At 35.8% G+C, this 21,916-nt stretch overlaps 1 protein-coding gene across 1 annotated transcript in view; it reads right to left on the bottom strand.

Annotated features, from left to right (window-relative positions):
* TRPA1 (transient receptor potential cation channel subfamily A member 1) overlaps window positions 1–21,017 on the bottom strand; it is a 36,725-nt gene extending 15,708 nt beyond the window's left edge. The window contains exons 1-13 of the mRNA XM_062568183.1: window positions 20,898–21,017; window positions 18,434–18,596; window positions 16,607–16,782; window positions 14,680–14,787; window positions 13,717–13,825; window positions 13,217–13,362; window positions 11,659–11,795; window positions 9,358–9,406; window positions 5,588–5,687; window positions 4,423–4,523; window positions 3,053–3,222; window positions 2,801–2,965; window positions 1,228–1,342 (exon numbers count right to left, since the gene is read on the bottom strand). Of these exons, the coding sequence (XP_062424167.1) occupies window positions 1,228–1,342; window positions 2,801–2,965; window positions 3,053–3,222; window positions 4,423–4,523; window positions 5,588–5,687; window positions 9,358–9,406; window positions 11,659–11,795; window positions 13,217–13,362; window positions 13,717–13,825; window positions 14,680–14,787; window positions 16,607–16,782; window positions 18,434–18,596; window positions 20,898–21,017 (1,659 nt within the window). The remainder of the gene's footprint in view (window positions 1–1,227; window positions 1,343–2,800; window positions 2,966–3,052; window positions 3,223–4,422; window positions 4,524–5,587; window positions 5,688–9,357; window positions 9,407–11,658; window positions 11,796–13,216; window positions 13,363–13,716; window positions 13,826–14,679; window positions 14,788–16,606; window positions 16,783–18,433; window positions 18,597–20,897) is intronic.
* Window positions 21,018–21,916: the final 899 nt, after the last annotated feature.

The raw sequence follows: 21,916 nt of genomic DNA, 5'->3' as shown, positions 1-21,916 counted from the left end.
ATGAATCGTTTTTTAGTAATACATATTTCAGGTTTTTTCCAACATCGAAAAGCCACATTCTGTTCCTAGCTGCAAGTCCTCAATGCTTTTACTAGCAGCATTAAAAAGTAAATTCTCTTCATAGAGATTCTTACAGAGATTATGAAGAAGTTCTTTATTCCATGCTTACAGCCATAGGAGTGTTAAAAATGGAAGAGGAAACTCAGCTGCAAATAATGAATTAAATTCATTAAGATCTTGTAGTTTTGTAGCCAACAAACTGAGACACAAATAGGCAAAAGTGATGATATCTCCAGATATAGAAAGTCTGCATCTGATAATCAGGAAGAGAAGTATTCCAAACTATATCCAGATGTGCTTGTGTAAACAAATCTGCAAGAAAATCTGCAGGCACAACTCTTTAGTAGGAGCATTTTATTCTTGGTATTTGCATAAAAGTAAGGCAATGTTTAAAGTGTTTAAAGTTTTAGGAATCAAGTCATACTGAAAGTTACTTTGGAAAGCCTTCCCAACTTGTTCAGGACTTCTGAGGAAAATTAAGAATTAGGCATAGGTGTTTGATATATTTCTAAGCAAGAGTTTTTCCTAATCTAGTAATTCTAAACGTTTCAGTCATCAACTCTCAGTCATCAACCTTTCAGTCAACAACATCTCTTCCACGCTGGCAACTGAACTGTTCTTTAAACTGACCATCCTCTGTCCTCTGTCTTGACCCAATAGATACTGCCTTTGTCCAAACTTCGAAGCAGGGTGGGAACCATATCTGTTGCATATAGCTGTGCAGAACAGGTGGACTTTAAACAGTTTATAAATGAGCTACTATTGATGTTGGGTTCCTTTTAACTCATATAGGCTCCTAAAATGATTTTGTACTACACTCTTAAATTGCATTGTTATTGACGCAGTGTTAGGGAGGCAAGAGGCATGTGTCTAATACACTTATACTACCTTTTATTTTATATTAGACTATTTCTATTTTTGTGTCTTCTACTCAAAAGAACTGGGTAAGAATGTCATTATTTATGTATTAATTCAAGCAACAACTGTTACCAGTGACAACATATAAAGGTTTTACATCTGCCAAAGAAAATAGATTATTATGAAATTAATTCATAGTGAAACAAATCTACTAATAAGGTATCATAGACATTTTTCCTACAAGTAACAATACATTTTTTCTGCAAGTAACAATAGACTAGAAACAAATAATGGTACATGAATACATACCCCTTCTTCATCCACTCTGTCAGTACATTTCACATTAGTATCCAATATTATCTGCATTGTTCGAGTGTATCCTCCAAAAGCAGCATGGTGCAGAGCTGTCCAGCCCTTATAATCACTTAGATATAGCAGGTATAAAAAACAGTAATTAAAAATGGAAGAGCTTTTCATAATATTAAGGCAAATGTAACTCCTTTTGCTCCAACACCTTTTCTTTGGCATGACTACTGCAGAGATGTCTCTGTCTTCTGTCAAATATTATGCGATTATCAATGCACCACTCAGAAGAAAGATGTTCAACTCTATAAATATTTTGGTCTCTTCTCTTTTTTTTCATTCTACTATTTATATGGGCTGATTTGTCTGTTTTTTTCAGATGTCCCTTTCTAATGACCGAAAGGCTTATAATATTCTATAACGAATACCTGGCAACCGATGCGACATATGACACGGCCATATTATGGAATTTAAAGATATTGAATACACAAAACAGTATAAGCACACAACTTTATTCCTATTAGTTTTACTTCATCTTAGTATAATGGAACTCAATATCCTTTTTATCACATAAAACTCTCCAGAAAATTTCATCAGAAAATGCCATTTTTAAGGTTAAATTAAGCCTAAATATCTACACAGACATATATGTGTATAAGTGTATATATACACACAAACTCACATATGTGTGTGTGTATGCGTGTGTATATACATGTGTGCGTGTGTGCACGCATGCACGTGTAAAAGACTACACATCTCATGGTCAATTAGTTTCGTCAGCTTCTGAAAGAACTGGATTTGGGATTATTGTCTAATTAAGACCTCTATCCTAGCTGAGCAGGCCAGTTCAGCTAAGAATGGTGGAAAAAAGGGTGTTGGTGCTAGTCCATTGAGTGGATCCTCAGCAGTGTGTAAGCACTGAACATAGGTGATTTCTGTTCCCTAAAAGATCTGCTCCAAACAGGCTCTTAGGCCTTAGCTCCAAGATGTAGCTGCAGTGTAGACTGTCCCAGATTTGGAAGCCCGGACTTGAAAGTTAAAGCTCCATACCACACTTTAGAAACAGGAATCTGAAGTTTTCGTAGCTTTGGCTCCTGAACCTACAGGTGTGGGCATGGAAGCTTTGAAAATCCTATCAGAATGTGGTACTGCCAGTGATCTGAGGCTCTCTGATCTGAATTCAGGACTTCAGAGCGCAAGGCAAATTGCCTATGAACCACCAATTCTGAGAGTCCTTACTCAAGCCTATTATAGTATTTCCAAAACATTTTTTTTCCATCTATTTACAGTTCATCAAAAATGTCAGTTTCTTCTCTCTGTTGGATTCAGAGAGAGCTCACTTTCTCAAGCATTAGAAACCTTGTTTTATAGCTAGCCATGTTCTATGTGTGACAGAAGCAAGGCATAGTCAGCTTAGTTTTACCAACATGGTCTTACAACTCATAAGATCTGACATCAACTTACATACTTAATAATGCATAAACAATATTTGACAGAAATTTGTATTAGCTTCCCACTAATAAATAGTTTCCCAGGCACAGATACAAAATACAAGGTGATGACTCTTGTCACCACTTACCAGAGGAAAAGGGCTCCTCTCTTCAGGAGAAACTGAACTACCTTCTCATGGCCATTCTGTGCTGCCAGGTGAAGGGGAGTCATTCCCTTCTTATCACCTTCATTCAAAAGTCTTGTGTCTTTCATATCTCTTATAAGTCGCTGACATGTATTGATTCGCCCATAGCTTTGGGAGATTAACACAGAAATTAATATTAAAGAAATCTGGGTGGAAAGAATGGCATTGATTCATTGCCTAGGTTGCACTACTAACCTGGCAGCAAAGTGTAATGGTGATTTCTTGTCTCTACTCTTAGAGTATATGGAAACGTTCAGGCTGAGTAAGTTATTTACAGAGAGGGCCACACCTTGTCTGCATGCATAATGCAATGGAGTGCATCCTTCATTATCTTCATCAACTACAAGATTTTTAATATGTTCCATCTGTTACCAAAAGAAAAACAAAAACACAACCACAAAATTGCATCCGTATTTGCTAATCCTCCATAGCTTCTAATAGTTTCTACCAGCAGCATTAATATTTTTAAAGTAGTACCTAAAAATATGAAATAAACCTTAAGAAATGTAAATTTAATAACAGCATTTGGTATGTCTGCTGATTTCCAGGTCACCATTTTTTCAAAGAATTGCTCTTCAAAGAACAGAGCAACTTGCCATTCTAAGTCCTCACTGCAATACATCCACAGAAAAAGTAAATCACAGGAAATTCTTAACCATACTTAAACATTCATAATCATAATACTCACTGCTGTCAGCTGTATTCAGCAGCAAAACTCTGATGTCAGGCACTATCCCTATACTGTTTTATAATTATATTTTTCTTTCTCATTTTCATTTCCCTGTCTTTCTCCACACCTTGCCATTCACTGTCCTATGCGTGTCCTTTAGCCTTAAACAAAACTAAGAATCCTCATCCCAGTCTGCTCCACTCCTTTGTCTGAATTTTTAGAATAATTACAAAGCCAGTGCTTTGAAGTTTGCTTCTCAAAATCTACTGAAACATGCAGATTAAATCCAATCCGCATTACTAACTGAAGGTGTTTACAGACTGCAGTGGATGCTGTAAGATCGGTTTTACTTTATTCACATCTAAAATGTTATTCCTGGTACTCTAAATGCTAAAAAACTTATCTCCTTTAAGTGAGCTTGGCTCTAGTAATATGAGTTTTTTACTTCAGCATAGCCAAATATTCAAAACCATTTTTAAAAGAGAATCAAAAACTTCCTCATTACTGTCCAGTCCACACAGAGTTCCAGCAGAATATGCTGTAAGCTATGCAAGTCCTTGACGGAAAATGAGCACATCCCCTAGCTTTACTGCATGCAAACTGGGAAAGCAGAAGTGAAAAGTTCTATATTATGTTGTCTATTTTTTCAGCTACTCAATCTGACAACAGCAAAGTAATTTACGGGATTACGTTATTCTTTTGCCCGACAATAAGAAAATCTTATTGTTGGCTTTGATAGTTTTTATGAGATATGCACCTGTTCAAATTATTTTCTAGGACACTGGGTAACTTAACCAAAACTTCACAAACATTCCAAAATGGAAAAAGTAATTGCTTTTTACTTTACATTTTCTAATAATGGTAACTGAAAGATACAAATTGATGCTCACTGTACCTGCAGAAATTTCTCATTCAGATGTTGCAATCCTCCAGGCTGCAATACCGTCAAATGCAAGAAATTCCGACCAAGATGATCTTTTAATGATACATTTGCTCCTAGATAAATAAGGAAATAATTGCTAGCAGTTTCAAAGCTGCTGGCTTCTGGAACTTATTAATGATATTTAAAATTAAGAAATGAATATTGAAAGTAAATCTAGGAAATAAGTATTTCAAGTCAACACTACGATGTATCACTTTATTCACAGAATTACTCCTCTTGCTCAGATTTCACCATTATCCCTTGTGTGTGTGTATGCATATCACATCTCATTAAAGCATTAAGATTTGCACATTGTCCTTGTGCTCAGGGATACTAAGCACCCACAAATCTAGACATGACTTAAAAATGCACATGATCACCTCTTCTAATATTGTATTTGCTGTTCATTCTCATTGTAATCATATTGTCTTAACTATGTTTCACTACTTTCAAAATTGCTGTAATTTTATATGGCAGTTATTTGAGCAATAATCTGTGAAAGCATTATATAAAGTGACAGGAAATGGGAGATATTTTGCCAACTGGAAAAAAATATGTATTAATAAGTCCTTAATACTGTTACTACATTAAACCTTTTAGTGAAGATAAACATTAACAAAATGAATGATGTTAATAATGAGGCAATATACTAATATTTAGCTTGCATCATAAGTATGGTAACTGCAAAACAAAACTCAAACCTTCTGAAAGTGATTAAATAAAGTTGCAGGCAGGCAACACTTGGAACACAAACATTAAAACTTAATACTGATTTCTGCTAAGAAGCACGGCTCTGCAAAAGTGGTGTCTTTATTCCACTGTTCTGCTTACTGTGGAGAGCTCCTAAGGAATACAGGGATGGAGTACAAGTGTGACTTGTACCTTGAGAAGCATGAAACGTGGACCCATGAAGTCCACGCACTTTTCTATAGTCTGTTCACTCTATATGAAAAGGGGTGAAATGATCATCATAATTCTTTCATCTTCAGTGCGACTAGCACAACAGCTGTTTAGCTCAGTTGCTCCTGGACTATACGCTGAAGTGTTGAATTGAAATTAACAGGAAAGCTAGATGTAGGGTTTTAACAGGTGAACTTTGCCCAAAGGAAGTGTATTGTATGTATACATTCTTTTGTACCTTTTGAAAGTAGTAAATTCACAATTTTCCATGATGCACAAGATGTGGCCAGCAGAAGTGGGGATCGACCTTCTATGTCAACACTGTCAATATTTGCTCCCTGCAATAAAGAATTTCAAGTTTATCATGAAAAATGAATAGAGACCAATTTTAAATGGCTGGTCTTTATAAATATAGCAGAGTTACAGGCATTCTAAGTAGTTCCAGATGCTCCAGATTAAGTAAATTCAATATACACATCTTTAGATATAACAATTGTTTTCAAACTATCAGCCTGAGCATAGTCATCTATATATGTATTTAGACACCTAAATAACAGCGGCCTAATTCTAGGTATACCGACTTCACATCTGATGACCTTTTATTACTCTACTTTGCCATGCATTTATATACTTTAAATACATAATCTTAATTTGAAAATAACGGGATTAACGCTCTAGAAAAAAAAAGAATTACAGCCTTTCAGAATGATGCGCTCTTACCTAACAAACTATTATCAGAACAAGACACCTCAGAACCACTGTACTAATATACAGAAATACTCTAGCAATAATTCAGAAACTATAAACTAGACAAATTCATTTTGACCATAAAATAGTTCTGTCAAAAGAATATTTTTGTTATCCAAACTTAACGGATTTGATATGATTTATTTTGCTTAACGGAAGCACAAGGGACTGGAATAAGATACTACAGCAAAAACTCAGTTTTACTATTTGGTCTGTTTTTGCAGGAGGTCCATGTTGCCAGGCTGATACATCACTACTGTCATGCGAGCAAAACGCCGGGAGCATAAACAAATCCGCATCCATCAACTCCTGCCAATAAGGGAGCATGAAGATGCCAATTAATGAGCTAACAAGAGGTCCTATTTTATGATATTTTAGATACAGTTTTTTTCCAGAAACTGCACGACAAATTGGATGAGGTTATCGAAGTATACAACAAATTCTGTTTCATTTTACATGTTATCCAAAGATCTTGGATAACAATGGATGTTTTTCCATTAACCTGAATGATATTTGGGTTCAGCTTTAAATCAGAAGAGAATTAACTATACTCGTGATCAATATTTACTTTCTAGTAAAATAAAACCTGTAATATAGTAATAAGAAATATGCAATAAATGTTCTATGATTACTTCACCGAAGAGAACAGGAAGTTTCTAATGTATGCTGATGTTTGCGTGTAACCCATGCAAGACCCTTTCCCCACTCACTATTCTACAAAGTTAGCCATCCTGTAAAAAACATTCTAATTGATCAAAAGACTTTTTTTTATCAAAGTGGCTCATTCATTTCAGTGAACACAGGGGCTGCAATTTACAGTAAATAATGTAATCTTAATTTCTCTCAAGCTAATATTGTTGAGCCCTCAGCAAAATGAATTCGGCAGCATTCATCATGTATTTAGCACAATAAGAATTATCTCATATATTGACACAAAAATTTATGATATGGCTCAGTTAACAATTTTTAAGTTTAGCTTCTGAAATTCTTTTACTTTTCATTTATGAATATATATGAATTAAACACAAATTAATAGACATATAATAAAAAAACTGTAAGTATAAATTAGTATTTATTCCAATTTAATTTTGTTTTGCTTTTAATGAAAAAGAAGGAACATAGAAAAAAAAGAATATGCGAAAAGAGGCAAATAATGTGTAAAAGTACCACTTAATTACTTTGAAAAAGCACATTTCAAGAGAATTTAGGAAGAGAAACAATCTTTTAGACAAGTAAACTCAGGAAGCACCTGACTTCTCAATGCTTAACTGTCCAGTACACAAAAATTACTAAAAGATTCAAGGACATAGCGAAGGTACTAGCTAAACTGTAATACCCTTCTGATTTTTCTATCTTAACTCTTTTTTAAATTACACACACGATGGTGTGCGTAATTTGTAAATACAGTTACATCATATGCATGCACAGACCAGACACTATGTACATAAACAGCAAACATGGCAAAGGCCATAATGGCATTATCTGTTAATGTCATTGTGTTTAAAATGCTTAGTTTGCATACCAAATTACAAATACAATTTTTAAAAATTTGTCATATTTAGCAGTTGGAATATTGATCCAGGTTTTCATCTTTTCACCTTTTTTAAGGCTTCAGTTCACCTAGTTCACAAATGTTCAAAGATACAGTTGTACATGTCACTGAAACAAAGTATGTGCTCTGCAATGCTACGTGGATGCGAAATGCAACAAATCTAAATAACGTACAAGAAATATCTGTACAGTTTGATTCCCTGGTTTGTGTAGCACATTCATCTACATCTTACAAAAAATGCTGTAATTCATATAAATAGTATACATTGTTTGCCTGGATAATACGCTTTAGCATAGATAATATATTTATTGTCTGGAAGAGCTGGATGTAACAGTATCTGTTTAGAACAATTTTTATTTTCAAACACAAAAGTGCCAAAAATAAGATAAAGGAAATTTTTATGAGGTAATGTGGATATTTAAAGAATAAAATAAATATAGTTTGTACTTTATTAAGACTAGAAAGCCATTCTGAACTGAAATTTGCCCTTCTGTTTGAGCAGTAAAATCAGGGCCAGGCAACAGTCTCTACCCATCTTTCCTTTTCACTCTCATGTATACCTCAGCACAGACGACGGCTAGCGATCTTGCCAGAAGTCCGAGAGAGGAGGCAGCCCAGGTAATGTGTGCTGCATTCCATTACCTCTGACTGCTGTATTTTGATCCATTCCCAGACAGGTCAAACAGAAACAGTTCTCAAGTTTCAAACTGACAGACTTTCTATAGGAAGTCAAACAAACCTTCAGCACGGTTCTTTCTATGAAAGAGGCCAAAACTGTTAAACACTAAAGGAATACCAGTTTGTTCTTAGCAAACGGATCGTTAAAGATTTCCCTCTAATGGTTTGCGCACACAAGCCTTCACACACACACAAAACTATTTCTCAGGTAATAACTTCTGCAGACAGGTTATTTTTCAGACAAGTTTCAGCAATCAAATGTCACCAGCTAACATTTGGTAATGCATTAAAAATATGCACATCTAGTTCTGACTAAATCCAATTCCTTTAACAGGGCTCCTTAGAAAAGCAAAATTTTATGTAGAAGAGAACACTTCTAACACTGCTGGGAAAAAATTAAGTAAAAACTCTGGCTGACATAAAATGGAAAAGTTTCACTGACTTCTGAAATTTTCCTCAGCAGTATACACCCTCAGAGCAGGGTGTGTAATAGTTATATGAGCCTCAATAACTGGGGCTAAAGCACACTTCCAGCATAGCCAGCAGCATCCCAAGTTACACTTTTTCTTCTTTTCCTTCGTAATTATTGAATGAAGAAATGTAACTAAACTACAATCAAAGTAAAAGATACTTCTAGATCAGGCACAAACCTCAATATACAGCTATGTGACCCAGAACAACTTCATGTACAACGATTAAGTTCAACGCATGTTTAATGCTCATTTCATTGCCATAGTTCATATTCTAAATGTGACAACGACTGAAGCAGTTTTCCTTATCTGATAAAAAGATGTCTATGAAATCTTCCTCAATAAGTAAAATAAAAACAAAAATGCAGGTTTTTATGCTCTGTAACTGCGGGATGCTATTATGGAGCCAAAACTACCACTGTAATTATTATATTTTTATTTATATATATATCTAATAACCTATACCTGAGAAAACATTCTCCTTTACAAATTTCTCTATGCAGACCTGTAGGAACAGATAGCAATAATCTCTATAAACATGTTGCTTGATTAAATATTTACCATTGAAATCAAATACTCTGCCAGTTCATAATGATCAAACAATGCTGTCCTGTGGGGAAAAATGCAAAAATATAGTAACATTAGAATGGACAACGAAGTTTCAAAGTAAAGGGTAATATTTTTTTCCAATTGCTGCATTTTGTAGTATCTTCAAATAAGTATCTTTTTTAATAAAAAAGAAAGAGATGAAACAGAAAGAAAGTGAGATATCTTACTACATAGTTCTTTTTAATAAATTATTGTTTCCATTTCTGTTACAGATTTTTTTTTGAACAATGTTCATTCAATTAATACATTGAAAATTCTGTGTGGGAAACAAAGACCTGACTGGTCAAGTCAACAGGCATTTTAACATCAATTTTTAACAGAACTATTCATTTTATATGCCAGATTTTTTGCTGTACCACACAAGGTCAGTACAGAATACCACAAGCTTCATACTCAATTTGTTCCATGCAGACCCAGAGCTTCAAATCAATTTAATTAAGCCAATCATCAAAAAAACCACCACTAGCTTACTATACACTTTCCTAGAGCAAGGGCTAACATTGCAATAACTCAGCTAAATGTGTATCAGACTGTGACAGGAAATTCTACTCCAGAAAATAAGAAAAAAGAAAAACATACACCACCTGATATAAATGTTGGTGACACTTATTAATTTACCAAAAATACTTTAAAGCTATCTACACACATGAAAAATTCTCAAGTTTTATCCTACAGTAATATATTGAATTATGTATTATAGAAAAAAAATCAAAGCAGGAATTATTGCACAATTAATACAGACATTCTAATGTTATAAAAAAGTTAGACCTCTACTAAGTATTTTTACTCAAGTATCTACTCTCTCAAGTTTTAATAATGAAGTACGCAATAAGCAACACAGAAGAACAGTTCCAAGGTTATACTGTATCTCAAAGATAACAATTCCCTTAGTGTGACAGGAATAATAACACAGCTTATGCTGTAGTTAGAAGTAATTACTCAAAAGTCAGTCTTTAATAATAATGCCATGGTTCCAAATGGGTAGAGACACCTCTATTATCTATAGTAGATCTTTCCAGTCAGGCATAAATACTAAATGCTTCTCACACACCCCAAAAGATTCCAAGCTGTCAGAGAGCAAAAGCATTTTATAAAATATTCAGATGGAAATATGACAGCAGGAACACGACTGAATCATGTCCAGCCTATATGCTCTTTCACTGCTCCCCCTAAGTTAAAGTTCCTCTTCAGTTTAATTACATTCTGAGAGATTCAAATGACTTTCTGAAAATTCTTGATACTACTTTTTTTTTGTTTCACAGACACAGGGAGCACAAGACTATCAATCATTACTGTCCAGAACCTTTTCCCAGGAAAATCGTTTCCACAGTTACAACGGCCAGCTATCTAGTAAGCAGTAAGGCTGCAATGTGTCTGCACAATTTTCTTTGGTGTTCTGTCACCACTTTGTCTTCAGTAGTGTTTTATCACGGTAACATTCCAAATGCATCCAACCTTTATCTTAACTTTACAACACTCCAAACTTCTTCATTTATCTACAAATTATTCCACTTTATACCCACCATCCAAAGAACAAGCATGCCTACTGCCTCCAACTTTCTACCATTTATTTCATACTATTAAACTCCTTGTAGAATAAAAATGTAAAATTACTACCCTCTATTTAAATACAGTGAGATGCATCTTTCTTGAAAAAATTTATAGATGGTGAGACAAACTATCTTCCATAAAGTTGGCAGTCAGCACATTTAACTAAATGCCTTTCTCTTACAGAAGACTAGGAAAAAACTCTTCCCCAGCTTTGCACTCTGATTTCAATAAATCTTGAAAGTCTAAAAGGCTGCTACACACATAAAAACAGCCATTTGCAACTTTGCAGCCATAGTGAACCGATCCATATCTGATCAGGTATTGGATTATATTTTTGGAAGAAAAAAAATATGAGATTACTGTTGATATTTTTTCCTTTGATTTGCTGGAGAATAAGCCCCATGAGACAAAGTTTAATGTCTATTTGTTCCACAGCTTCCAAAGCTGTTAACAGATGCAGAACCTGGATTCTTTACTGGATTAAATTTTCAGTACAAACTGTCTGATTCCTAAGCACGGTTCTGAGATAAAAATCAAAATGATATGATCCATTTATCTCAGCACAAAATCTTTTAACATTTTGACCAAATTATTGTCTCCTTCATATGTGTCTAAAATCAACTATATAACTGGATGCTGTTAAGACACTAAGACTATTTAGGAATATCCTCGCTTACAACTTATAAGGAAATAGACTCCTACCTGTGAAGCAATGTTTCCTTATTCCCATCTACAGCATCAATAATAGATTCCTCACCAGCATAGGATGACATCATTAACTTTACGATCTCAGTTGCTCCTTGAGTGGCAGCAAAATGTAGCGCTGTGCATTTTTCATTCTGTGCATGCGACAATAAAACAACATTTGAACTCAGTCTAAGCCCCAACCTATTCAATATGATAGTTATCTAGCCCAGGATTTCTAGTTGCCTAAATTCCTATGCAAGTTTTAGCCTTTAACTAAAGAAGTAAAACTCCAAAGAGATTTAAAGACTAGGAAAGACTAGAGAGATATTTTTAAGGGTCAATACAAAGTTTTTTATTATTCTATGCCACCCCCTTAAGATATAACAGTTGTAAAAATTTTTTTATAGTTGAATTAAGAAGCAACCACACACAACACCCAAAAGGTGAAGCAAAGCAGAACTGCAGAAAGCCGTAAGCAGACTAGTAGAAATGAATACCTCTCACATACACAAAATGCGCTATTTTTGATATTTCTGACTGCTAGACTGATGTCTTAAGAACCATTTTCTGTAGTTTTGATAAAAACTTCGTGAAATACATTATTAAACTACTATAAACTAAAATAAGCGACCATAGAATTATTAAACAATAAATGATTGGAGTAAGATTTTCCAGAACAATGTCATTTAGTTAGATGGGGCAAACTAAGCTTTGATACAAGTCTGAAGGATTTTATCCTTGTCTATTTCATAAAAGTTTCACTGAATGCACTGGAACAGGCTTTTTCACAATGTCATAAGCATTCTCAAAATTGTCAGCCATCTTCCTAGAACTGTCAGCAAAAATCTCATTTAAATGCTGTGTATTCAAAGTATTGAGCGAATAAAATAGGACTACACCATGCTTATCCTTCTCTCATGAGTTGACTTCACCCTTGCAAAAAATTTGATTAATAGCTGAGATATTTTCAGAACATTTATTCATCATGAAGCTGGGAAAAGGCCCTTAGATCAAAATGAACAGAAGTATCACAAATTCCTTCTTTGCATACAAAAAAGATACTGTACAGAAGAGGGAGACACTGAGAATAAACAAAAATTGTGAGAAAGGGTCACACCACAAGTCTAGCCATCTTCATATCCCATTTCTAACAACGAATGATAGCAGGTGCATAGCAGTTTGTGAGCAAAGTGAGCGCACAGCAATACTTCTCCGTATTGCTCTCTCAGCCTCCATTTCTTTATGACTCTACCTCTTTATGAGGTCTACCTGAGCAACAGAGCATGTCTTTGTACTTAGAAGATATACATGGATTTTTCTTTCATGTATTTTCCCAATTGCTTTTTGAACCCATGCAAGCTTTTCACACCCTCAACATCCTAAGGAGCTTGTTTAAATAAACTTGCCATTTCGTCTGTTTTGAATTGGGCACATTTCCATACGCTACTCCATTTTTCTCATTAGAAGAGAAAATGAGCAGTGATTATAAATATTTATCATTTCCCTACCATGTGGGGTTTAAGGGAAATCTATGTTTTATCAAAATTATGTTTTACTTCGTTGCCCATTTTACCTGTTTTAGATCAATTTGGGCTCCAAATTCAATGCACATTTTAATCATTTCCAAGTCTCCACTTTGAACTGCCAAATGGAGGGGACTGCACTTCCCATTATTGGTAAAATTGATGTGAGTTTTAGCAGAGTGACCTAATTCTTCACCTAAGAAAATGTAAAATTTTAAGTGAGAATGAGGTAACGTAAAATATCAAGGTTTTAAAAATCAGATATATTAATTTAGGAATAATATTTCCCCCCTCAATATAAGAACATTTCACACTTATCATTAAAAAATGGATGGGTACACATTTAGGAAACCAGTTAAGTTGTTTATGCAATCCTGTGAAAGTGACTCAAACGATTAACTTTGAACTTCCATAAGTTAGTGCAGTTACCCCCAAGGGCTATCACACGTGTAAGTGCTTTCTTGTACAGTTCTCTGAGAGGTAAAACAGTAAATTGGCAATGTTACAATACATAATAAATTTCATCAATGGATTTGGAACAATTATTTACCTTTTTTTAAGAGAATTTCCATACATGTTTTTGCACCTGAAAATGCAGCTGCATGGATAGGCATACATCCTGTTTTGTTTGGTTTACATATTTTCCCTCCATTTTCAATCTGAAAAATAATGCTTAGATATGGCTCAATGTAATACAGAAAATTCTGACTCATGAACATATTGTCACAGATAGTCTCCACTGTCTCCTTTTTAAAAAAATTGCATGCGCATTGAGAAGTTTATACTCAAACATCTCCTGGTGTGTATATGTGTGTTTCCATGTCCCGATGACCTTCAAAATTAATTTGCTCCTGACATACACTTACATTTGCTCTCTAAAAATTGAAGTTTATTAATAACCTTGAAATAATCACTTGAATTATAAACACCTTTTTTCACAATGCAGATAAGACCTGTAAATCCAATAAACAAGGGAACTCAAGTACTGTTGATTTTTCTATGGTTTTCTAAATTACAAAATATTAAATCTCATTTTTTGCAAAATATGTTTCTCAAAATATATGTACCTCAGAAATCCCCAAATATATTTAAGAGTTCCTGGTATTGTTTTTTCAAACAGTTCCTAAGCATATCATTAACAAGTTTTCTTCATGCTGCTTTGGAAGCATTTAAGTGAAAGCATAAATTGCATAGAGGAAGACAAAACATTTCATATTTCAGAAAAAAAATGTTCTTTTTTGAGCTTTAAATCGTGATTTTTCCCTAAGAAATGCTCCTTTAATGGATAGTGATACTATAAGGTGACCACTGAACATTCATTTGCAGGCATTTATTTGCCTCATGAAATAAAAAGCAGCCCACATATGCACAAACCAATGTAATGCACTTTAAGCATTAAGCCCTTTTTTTGTGTAAGCTTCCTCCACTAAACAAAAACAGAAGACAGGAACAGAATAACACTTCATCAAGATATAAAGAGTCACATTAAAAGACAATGAATAATTATACGTACCAGGAGTGTCAGTGCTTCAGGATTATCCTTGTAACATGCTACAATTATAGGTGTGTTCCCTGCTTCACCTTCCAAATTAACATCTGTACTGCTATGCTGGACTAAAATCTAGATGTTTAAAATAACATTCAGTCAACCACATGCCAAACATAGTAACGAAAGTCTATTCCATTACTTCTGTTGTTTATCATACATAGTTACATGCCAACAGCCCACACAACGCGAAGCAGAGAAGGTTTAAAATGAGGAAGAATAGAAATATGCAGGGGAAAAATGCAGGCAAGAACAGACAAAGAAAAATATATTTATTTATGGCAGAAGGCTGGATCGTTAGGAAAACCTGTGCTAACTGTAAGGTGTCTTAAATTCCTCAGTACTAGGACAAAATTTTTCCGTAGTGGATTGCAGTTAGGGATTTTCGTTGTTTGTTATGTATTGTAGTGTTTTGTATTTCCTGGAAAATGTTAATGTTGTAGACTTCTCAACTAGGCATCTAGTGGACACTCGCATGAGATCAGAGGAGACTAGATTTTATGAAAACAGGAACCCTTTTAGTTATGTATTCCTAATCCAGTCTCTGTGTTTACAGCTAACACTGAGCTACCAGTGTTGCCAAGTATCTCTATAATTGCTTCCAGTGTATTTTGAGAAGTAAAGGATTAGGGAAATAACCACACTTTACCACACATTTATGCCGCTATCTAGATATTTATTTATTTAATTCTGTTTCAGTTATCCCAATAAATTTTTGTGAAGAAACTGGCATGTTTTAATCACTCTTCGGCAATTTGACAATGAAAACCAAAGGAGAATTAGCTTTCATAGAATGAGTAAGGTTGGAAGGGATCTCTGGAGATCATCTAGCCCAATCCCCCTTCGTCATGCAGGGTCATCTAGAGCATGCTAGTCAGCTATAATAAACAACATAGCAGGGAAGAAATGAGAGCACATATTTTGTCAAAAGAACTCTAAAGTAATCCAAATTCAGAACTCATTACCAACAGCATTTTCAGAATCTCCTATTTCAAATTTTGCAATTTTATTATTTAAATTGACAGTAAATATAGACTTTGTAAGAGATGTGAGGACCAAGTACTGGCAGTCTCTAAAAGAATTTTGATTTTTGAATACAGAGATATCTTTTTCCTTCTTGTGTTTGGATGTACTAGAAAAAGAAACAAATTTAAAATGAAAAATTAGCTGTTATGATGTTTAAGGTTGTATGAGCTTAGTGAATTCAATTCAAGAATTTTTACAAATACTAAAATGCCAGACAGTTACTTAAACTGGAGTGCAAATATTTACATTATGCCTGGCTAGATGATGAAAACTTTAAAATTTCAATGCTTTTTTTTTTATTTTACAAGTTTCAAAATAGACACTTTGGCAATAATTTATTCAGAACATATTTTTGCAATCTGAATTCAAATAATGGCAAAACCAAAGCAGTAAAGCTATTAAAATGTTGGTTTTAAGAACTGTGCTTTCTGATTAAAACCCACTAAAATAAACTAACTTACTGATTTCACAAATATTTTTGATAGTTCTCTAACTCTCTATGCAATTGACAATAAAATTTTTCAGAAGATAAATATTTAAAATGCCACAATGTCTACTTGGAATTTTATTGTTAAAAATAGCTTTTGAAAAAGTCATTGTATTTTCAAAATTAAAGGGAATCTCAGTTAAACATAATTAGGACTACTGCAATAGCACACCTATCATATGTAAACAGTACGTTACTTCTTATTTGTTAAGCTGAGAACACACAAACCTCTCTATAAGCATCGTATGTTATACATCCTACTTGCTAAAGAAAAGCTACACCCAGGATAGGACACAGCGTATTTAAACAGTTCCTCGTGTTCTGCATGCAGCTGTTGAGCTACTTAACAGGTATGTTTACTTATGTGAACTTTAGACTTACTTTAACAATTTCATTATGTAGAGACTGAACAGCCATATGCAAAGGTGCCATCATATTGGAGTTGAGAATATTTGGATTGGCTCCTCTACTGAGAAGTAAACTAACACTTCCAACCTGATTTTTCTTTGTGGCCCAGTGCAGTGGTGTGTTTCCAGAAGAATCCATCACATTTAATACTAGCTCAAAAGAGAGAGAGGGAAAAAAAACAGATAAACATAAAGCAAAGCTGTCAAATGTTCTGAACATATTGAAAAAATACATGTTTTCAATGCAGGTTTAGCTCTGCATGATTGTATTGCTTAAAGTGAAAAATGAAGAAACCCTACCTGATGCAGTCAAGCTGCATGTCACACACACTACTACATCAAATTACTTATTGGGCTAAATACATCATATTGTTGAAAGAAAGTATACTATTGAGATATGAATATATTAAAATATAGTAAGAAGGTTAGGAAATATCAATAAAGCTTTTTTTTTAGATCTTCTCAAATTTTAATAGTGGACAGATAGGAGGGGTACAACACCTGTATACTTCTTACTCATTATTTTGCACTTCTTTTTTTTCCAGATTTCCTTGATTTTCCTTTCTTTGTCTCTTCTCTTTCACTTCATCTTCAAATTTGCAGCTATTGGTTTAGAGGCCATACTGAACAAGTGAATGTGAGTAATTCGAGAGAGAGAGATACTAAATAACTGGTTAAAAATTATTAGATGACTAAAGATTAGATATTTTTTGATTCACTTAACACCACAGAGGTAAATTACTACATGTTAACAAAAAAAATTGGTCTGGTCTCTATATAATTTGAGTTTCAAGATTGGAGATGAACGTCAACAAATACTCCGAAGAATTAATAAGTAAGTAAATTGAAAAGAAAAAAATATATTTTTCAGTCTGAGAAAACTTAAAAATATATTGGCCACCGGTCAGCAAAGTATGAGCTCTTCAGAGCCACTGTATATTTGTCCAGTAGCCCGCAGTCTATCACTGACGTTCACAGGTAGTTTCACAGCGTCAGAAATATTCATTGATAATAGTAACTATTAAACAGCATCTTTTACAGGGAGTGTTCATTCACTCAAGATACCATGTTCTCCCACTCCTTCCCTGAGTTTCCTAGGAAATGATCAGTCTCATATTTATTCTTCCCTGCTATTAAGTAAACAAGAGTAAAATGATAACAATTTCAAAAAAGCAGTACCTTCTTCTGTGAACCTTTGTACTTTGTCTTATTTACTTCTATACTTGTATTCCTCCTTCAGCAGCACCAAACATGTGACCACAGCTCAGTAAATATGTTTCAACTGCATCAAATGCATTACTAATATTTTTTAATAGATTATCCAAGAATTCTATTAAAACATATCTACTACAAGAAATATTTCAATTATGTATTAAGATTGAATTGACTTAGAAAGTTAGACATGTTTACATACTTGGATGACAAATACGGAAAACTATATTACTTCTTACTTACGTTTCCAGTATTTTAAACATACCAAAAGACACATAATGTATATAAGGAAGATAAAATGTCAGATATACTTTACTTCTGTAGTCTTCCTTTTCATATTTGAAAACTATAAATCTGAGTCTTCAATAGAATAAAATGTTGTATCACTGCATTAGAGAATAAAATAGTACTAACATAAAAAGGGAGACCCAAACCATACCTGAGGTACTGTTCAAACTACCTGTAACAGTTTGCATTATTGGACTGTATAAATGTAGGTAACACATCTAATCTGCTTCAGTCAGGTAACAAATACTTTGATTTTATGAACTGTTTTATTTAACAGAATAAGTTTAATAATATGTGTTACCTTCACAGGAAGAATCATCTATGATCATCTGCATTAATTCTATTTGACCTCCTTCTGCAGCATGATGCAGCGGAGTGGCGTTTAGTTCATCCACTTTGGTAAGTCCAGAACGATTCTTCTTAATGAAGCTCCGCAGCCTACATGCACTTCCATCTGAAATCACCTATTTTGGATACAAATATTCTCACTTCTGTATTTTCCTAATAGACAAAATGTTAGTAATACATTACTCTTGGCAGTTTACCATTCAGTAATTCTCAGCTGTGCAGCTTCATATAGAAGTACACAAATTCTGTTCAAACAGTAAAACTCAGATTGATTCAATTTATTGTAAAGGCACACACACCCTCAGGTAAAAAACAGAACAAAACTAACACAAATGGAAATGATCTAAAATCCTTTATTTTGCCTTCTCCAGTGAGATCAAGATCCTCCCTCCACCACAAGCAATCCAAAGAAAAAATCAGATTTATCACACTTTTATTCTGTCTGCAGTTATGGCCAAGTCAAATGAATTCAGCGAAGAGGGAAAGTGAATAATCTTAATTTCCTCTTCTAGACCTTTGTATAGAGACTAGTACTACATACTATGCTTTCCAGTTCAGCCCTTGGGGTTCTACGATGTTCAGAGCAACCAACAAATCCTTTCATTTACAGCACATAAAGAGCATCCCATAGGCTAATCCTCAGCCTGAAACAACCCAGTGTCTCCACAGTGTAATGCAACAAAGACCCTCTGACCGCTCAGCCCTCTGACACCTTAATACACCTCTGCTGCTGCACTATATGCCTGTAGCCCACTACAGAAGCCCTTCTCATTCTTGCACTAGGAAGTTCTCCTAGTCTTATTAGAGCATTTCAAAAAACATAGTTTTATATGAAGAGAAGGGAAAGATTGATTGCAATAGAATGAGCAGGAATTAAAAAGATCAAAACAGAACAAAAAAGAAAATGAATTTAACAAAACAAGGAAGAAAAAAAACAAACCCCACACTAAACCTTCCCTAAGACACAAACCTTCCCTAAGTAGCAAGGAACCAACACAAGAAAAAAAGGAAATCCTCCAAATCATTTTTCCCTCCTCAGCTGCCAAAAAAGGAAAACTTTGGACTCCAGTGTCCCCCAAGCCATAAAAAAAAAAATCTATGATTTTTGTTTTCATTAAGCAAATGTAACTTATGGGGCTGCTCATTCAAACACTTAATGTTAGTCAACATAGTGGGCCTATGTTAGTCCCACTAACCTCAGATTACTCACGTGAATGGTATTACAGATGTGCTTAAATATTTAGAAGATTGGGGCTAAGTAAGTGGTAACATCCACTTCAAAGGTGCAGTAAGAAGAAGCGAAGAGAGGTGGTATCATTGCTGAAAGGGTATTTAATGAGTCAATAGTCGTAACAATGAGGTCTATTCTGTACACAAGTATCTACACATTTCGTACCACCAAGGTATTTAAGAAAACCTTATTATACAGCCCTATATACAGGCACACAGTATGTTTATCCCATCTTTCATTCTAACTTGATTTTAATTGTAATGAATTTTAAATCTTTCTATTGATTTAAACCAGATTCTGCCACTAATTGCATTGGGATTTTTTGTCAACATCAGAAGAACTGTGGCCAAAATCTCTGCATGATGAGAACTTCTACTAACAAAAACAACAAAAAAAGCTATGTTAGAAAATACTGCAATATTTCCTTAGCAAAACAGTAAAAGAAGAAATCTGTTAGGTGTTATCAGTGCATTTTTTTTTCACTTTGCTTTCACTTCGGGAAAAGCAAAGTAAGCTATTGTTTTTAGCAACAGCAGCTCCTTTGTGTTTTATCTGAATGGTCCCATAAATTGTAGATTTCACACCAAAGTGATAACCCGTGTTACGCAGAAGAGGGCTCCTCAGAACTATGTCTGGCACAGAAAACAAGGCTGGAAACCACCTCAAGAGGTCATTAAAGCTGTACTTCGGCGTGTTTGTTTAGTCTGTTCTTAAAAATATCCAAAGCTACCCCAGTCATAGGTTGAAACTCTTCTATTACTTAATTATTCCTGTTAAAAAAAAAATCCTATTTTAAAAATGCTTTCTCGGTGTCCATTCGAATGGTCCCTCTACAGATACATTATTCCTTGTCCTGTTCCCCGAGGAAACAGGAACAGGTTATATACCCTTTTCGGCAGCAATTTCGCACTTGCACGTTGCGGCACTGCGTCCCTCTCTCCTGAGAGCGGCTCCAGGTCTCTGTTAAGCTCCCGCCTCACGGCCACCGGACTCGGGCTCCCGCTCCCGCCCTCGCCGCCCGCCATGTGCCCGCCGGCGTCCTCGCCCGCACGACGCCGCGCCCGCCATCTTGTCGCTCCCCACCGCCTCTGCCCGCTTTGCCCCAGCGAGACCCCCCCCCCCCGCCCACACACTCACACAACCCCCAACGGACGCCCCCTGCACCTCTTCTCCCCTCCCCACGCACCTTGAAGACGTCCTGCGAGGCGACGGAGGCGGCATCCGCTTCGCACACGACCCCCTGGTAGGAGCTGGACGCGGCAGCCTTCTCCCGCGAGCGGCAGAGCCTCAGCAGCGAGCGCTTCATGGCGTCGTCCCGCGGCGCCTCCTGCGCTCGCTCCGGCTACCTACGAGGCGAGAGGCGCAGTGAAGCCCGGCGGCGAGGCGAGGCGAGGCAGCTCTGCGGCCGGAGGCGGTGCCGGGCGGGCAGTCAGCCGGCAGCGGCGGCGGTGCCGGGCGCCGCCCGCCCCCCGCGCGCCGGGCTGCTGCGTGTCGGCGCCTCTCCGTCGAGCGCAGAAAAACCTCCCACAGCGAAAGGCTGCGCCCGCGAGGGTCCTTCGGGGGAGGCGAATCCCTGCCTCCTCATGCCGCCACCGAAATGAATAAATCAATTGATTAATTAAAATCAGCCCTAAGGTGGCAAGTCAGAGCTGTGAACGTCGGCTGGGGCTCGCCGGAGAGCTGCGCTGGTGCCGAAGGGCTCGTGCCGGGAGCGGGCTGAGGGAGCACGGTGCAGACTGCTCGGCGCGCAAAACACGGAAGAAAATGCAACACGAACATTTCAGCAGCAAGCACATGTTGCAAGTTGTGAGAAGAAAAAATACTCTAGACGTGCTTAGTCCCTTTAGGCAACCTTTTTTTCCTCTCTACTAGTATGATAAAGGCTGATTTAAACCTGCTTTATACCCTAAAATGCTTAATTACCTGAGTTTTCTGCGATGAATTTCTCAGGAGTTATTTTGTATCCAAAGTGGATTTTTTTTTTTTTTTTAAGAATTTGTTTTACCAGAAAATCTGGTTAAAAACTAAAGCTTCCTTTGCAATACTAAGTATTTCAAAGGGTTAATCGCCATAGCCACTTCAACTGAGTCATACTTGCTGCGTCTTTAACAGAGTCATTTGTAATTCCGGAGCTCTAACAGTTTACTTAATGCGATACCAGCAATCATACCAAAGATCAAACCTGCAGGCGTAGGGAAAGGGGAC

The sequence above is a fragment of the Rhea pennata genome, chromosome 2 (assembly GCF_028389875.1).
Source record: "Rhea pennata isolate bPtePen1 chromosome 2, bPtePen1.pri, whole genome shotgun sequence".
NCBI lineage: Eukaryota > Metazoa > Chordata > Aves > Rheiformes > Rheidae > Rhea > Rhea pennata.
The sequence above is the reverse complement of the archived record's forward strand: the minus strand, read 5'-3'. Positions and strand labels throughout refer to the sequence as shown.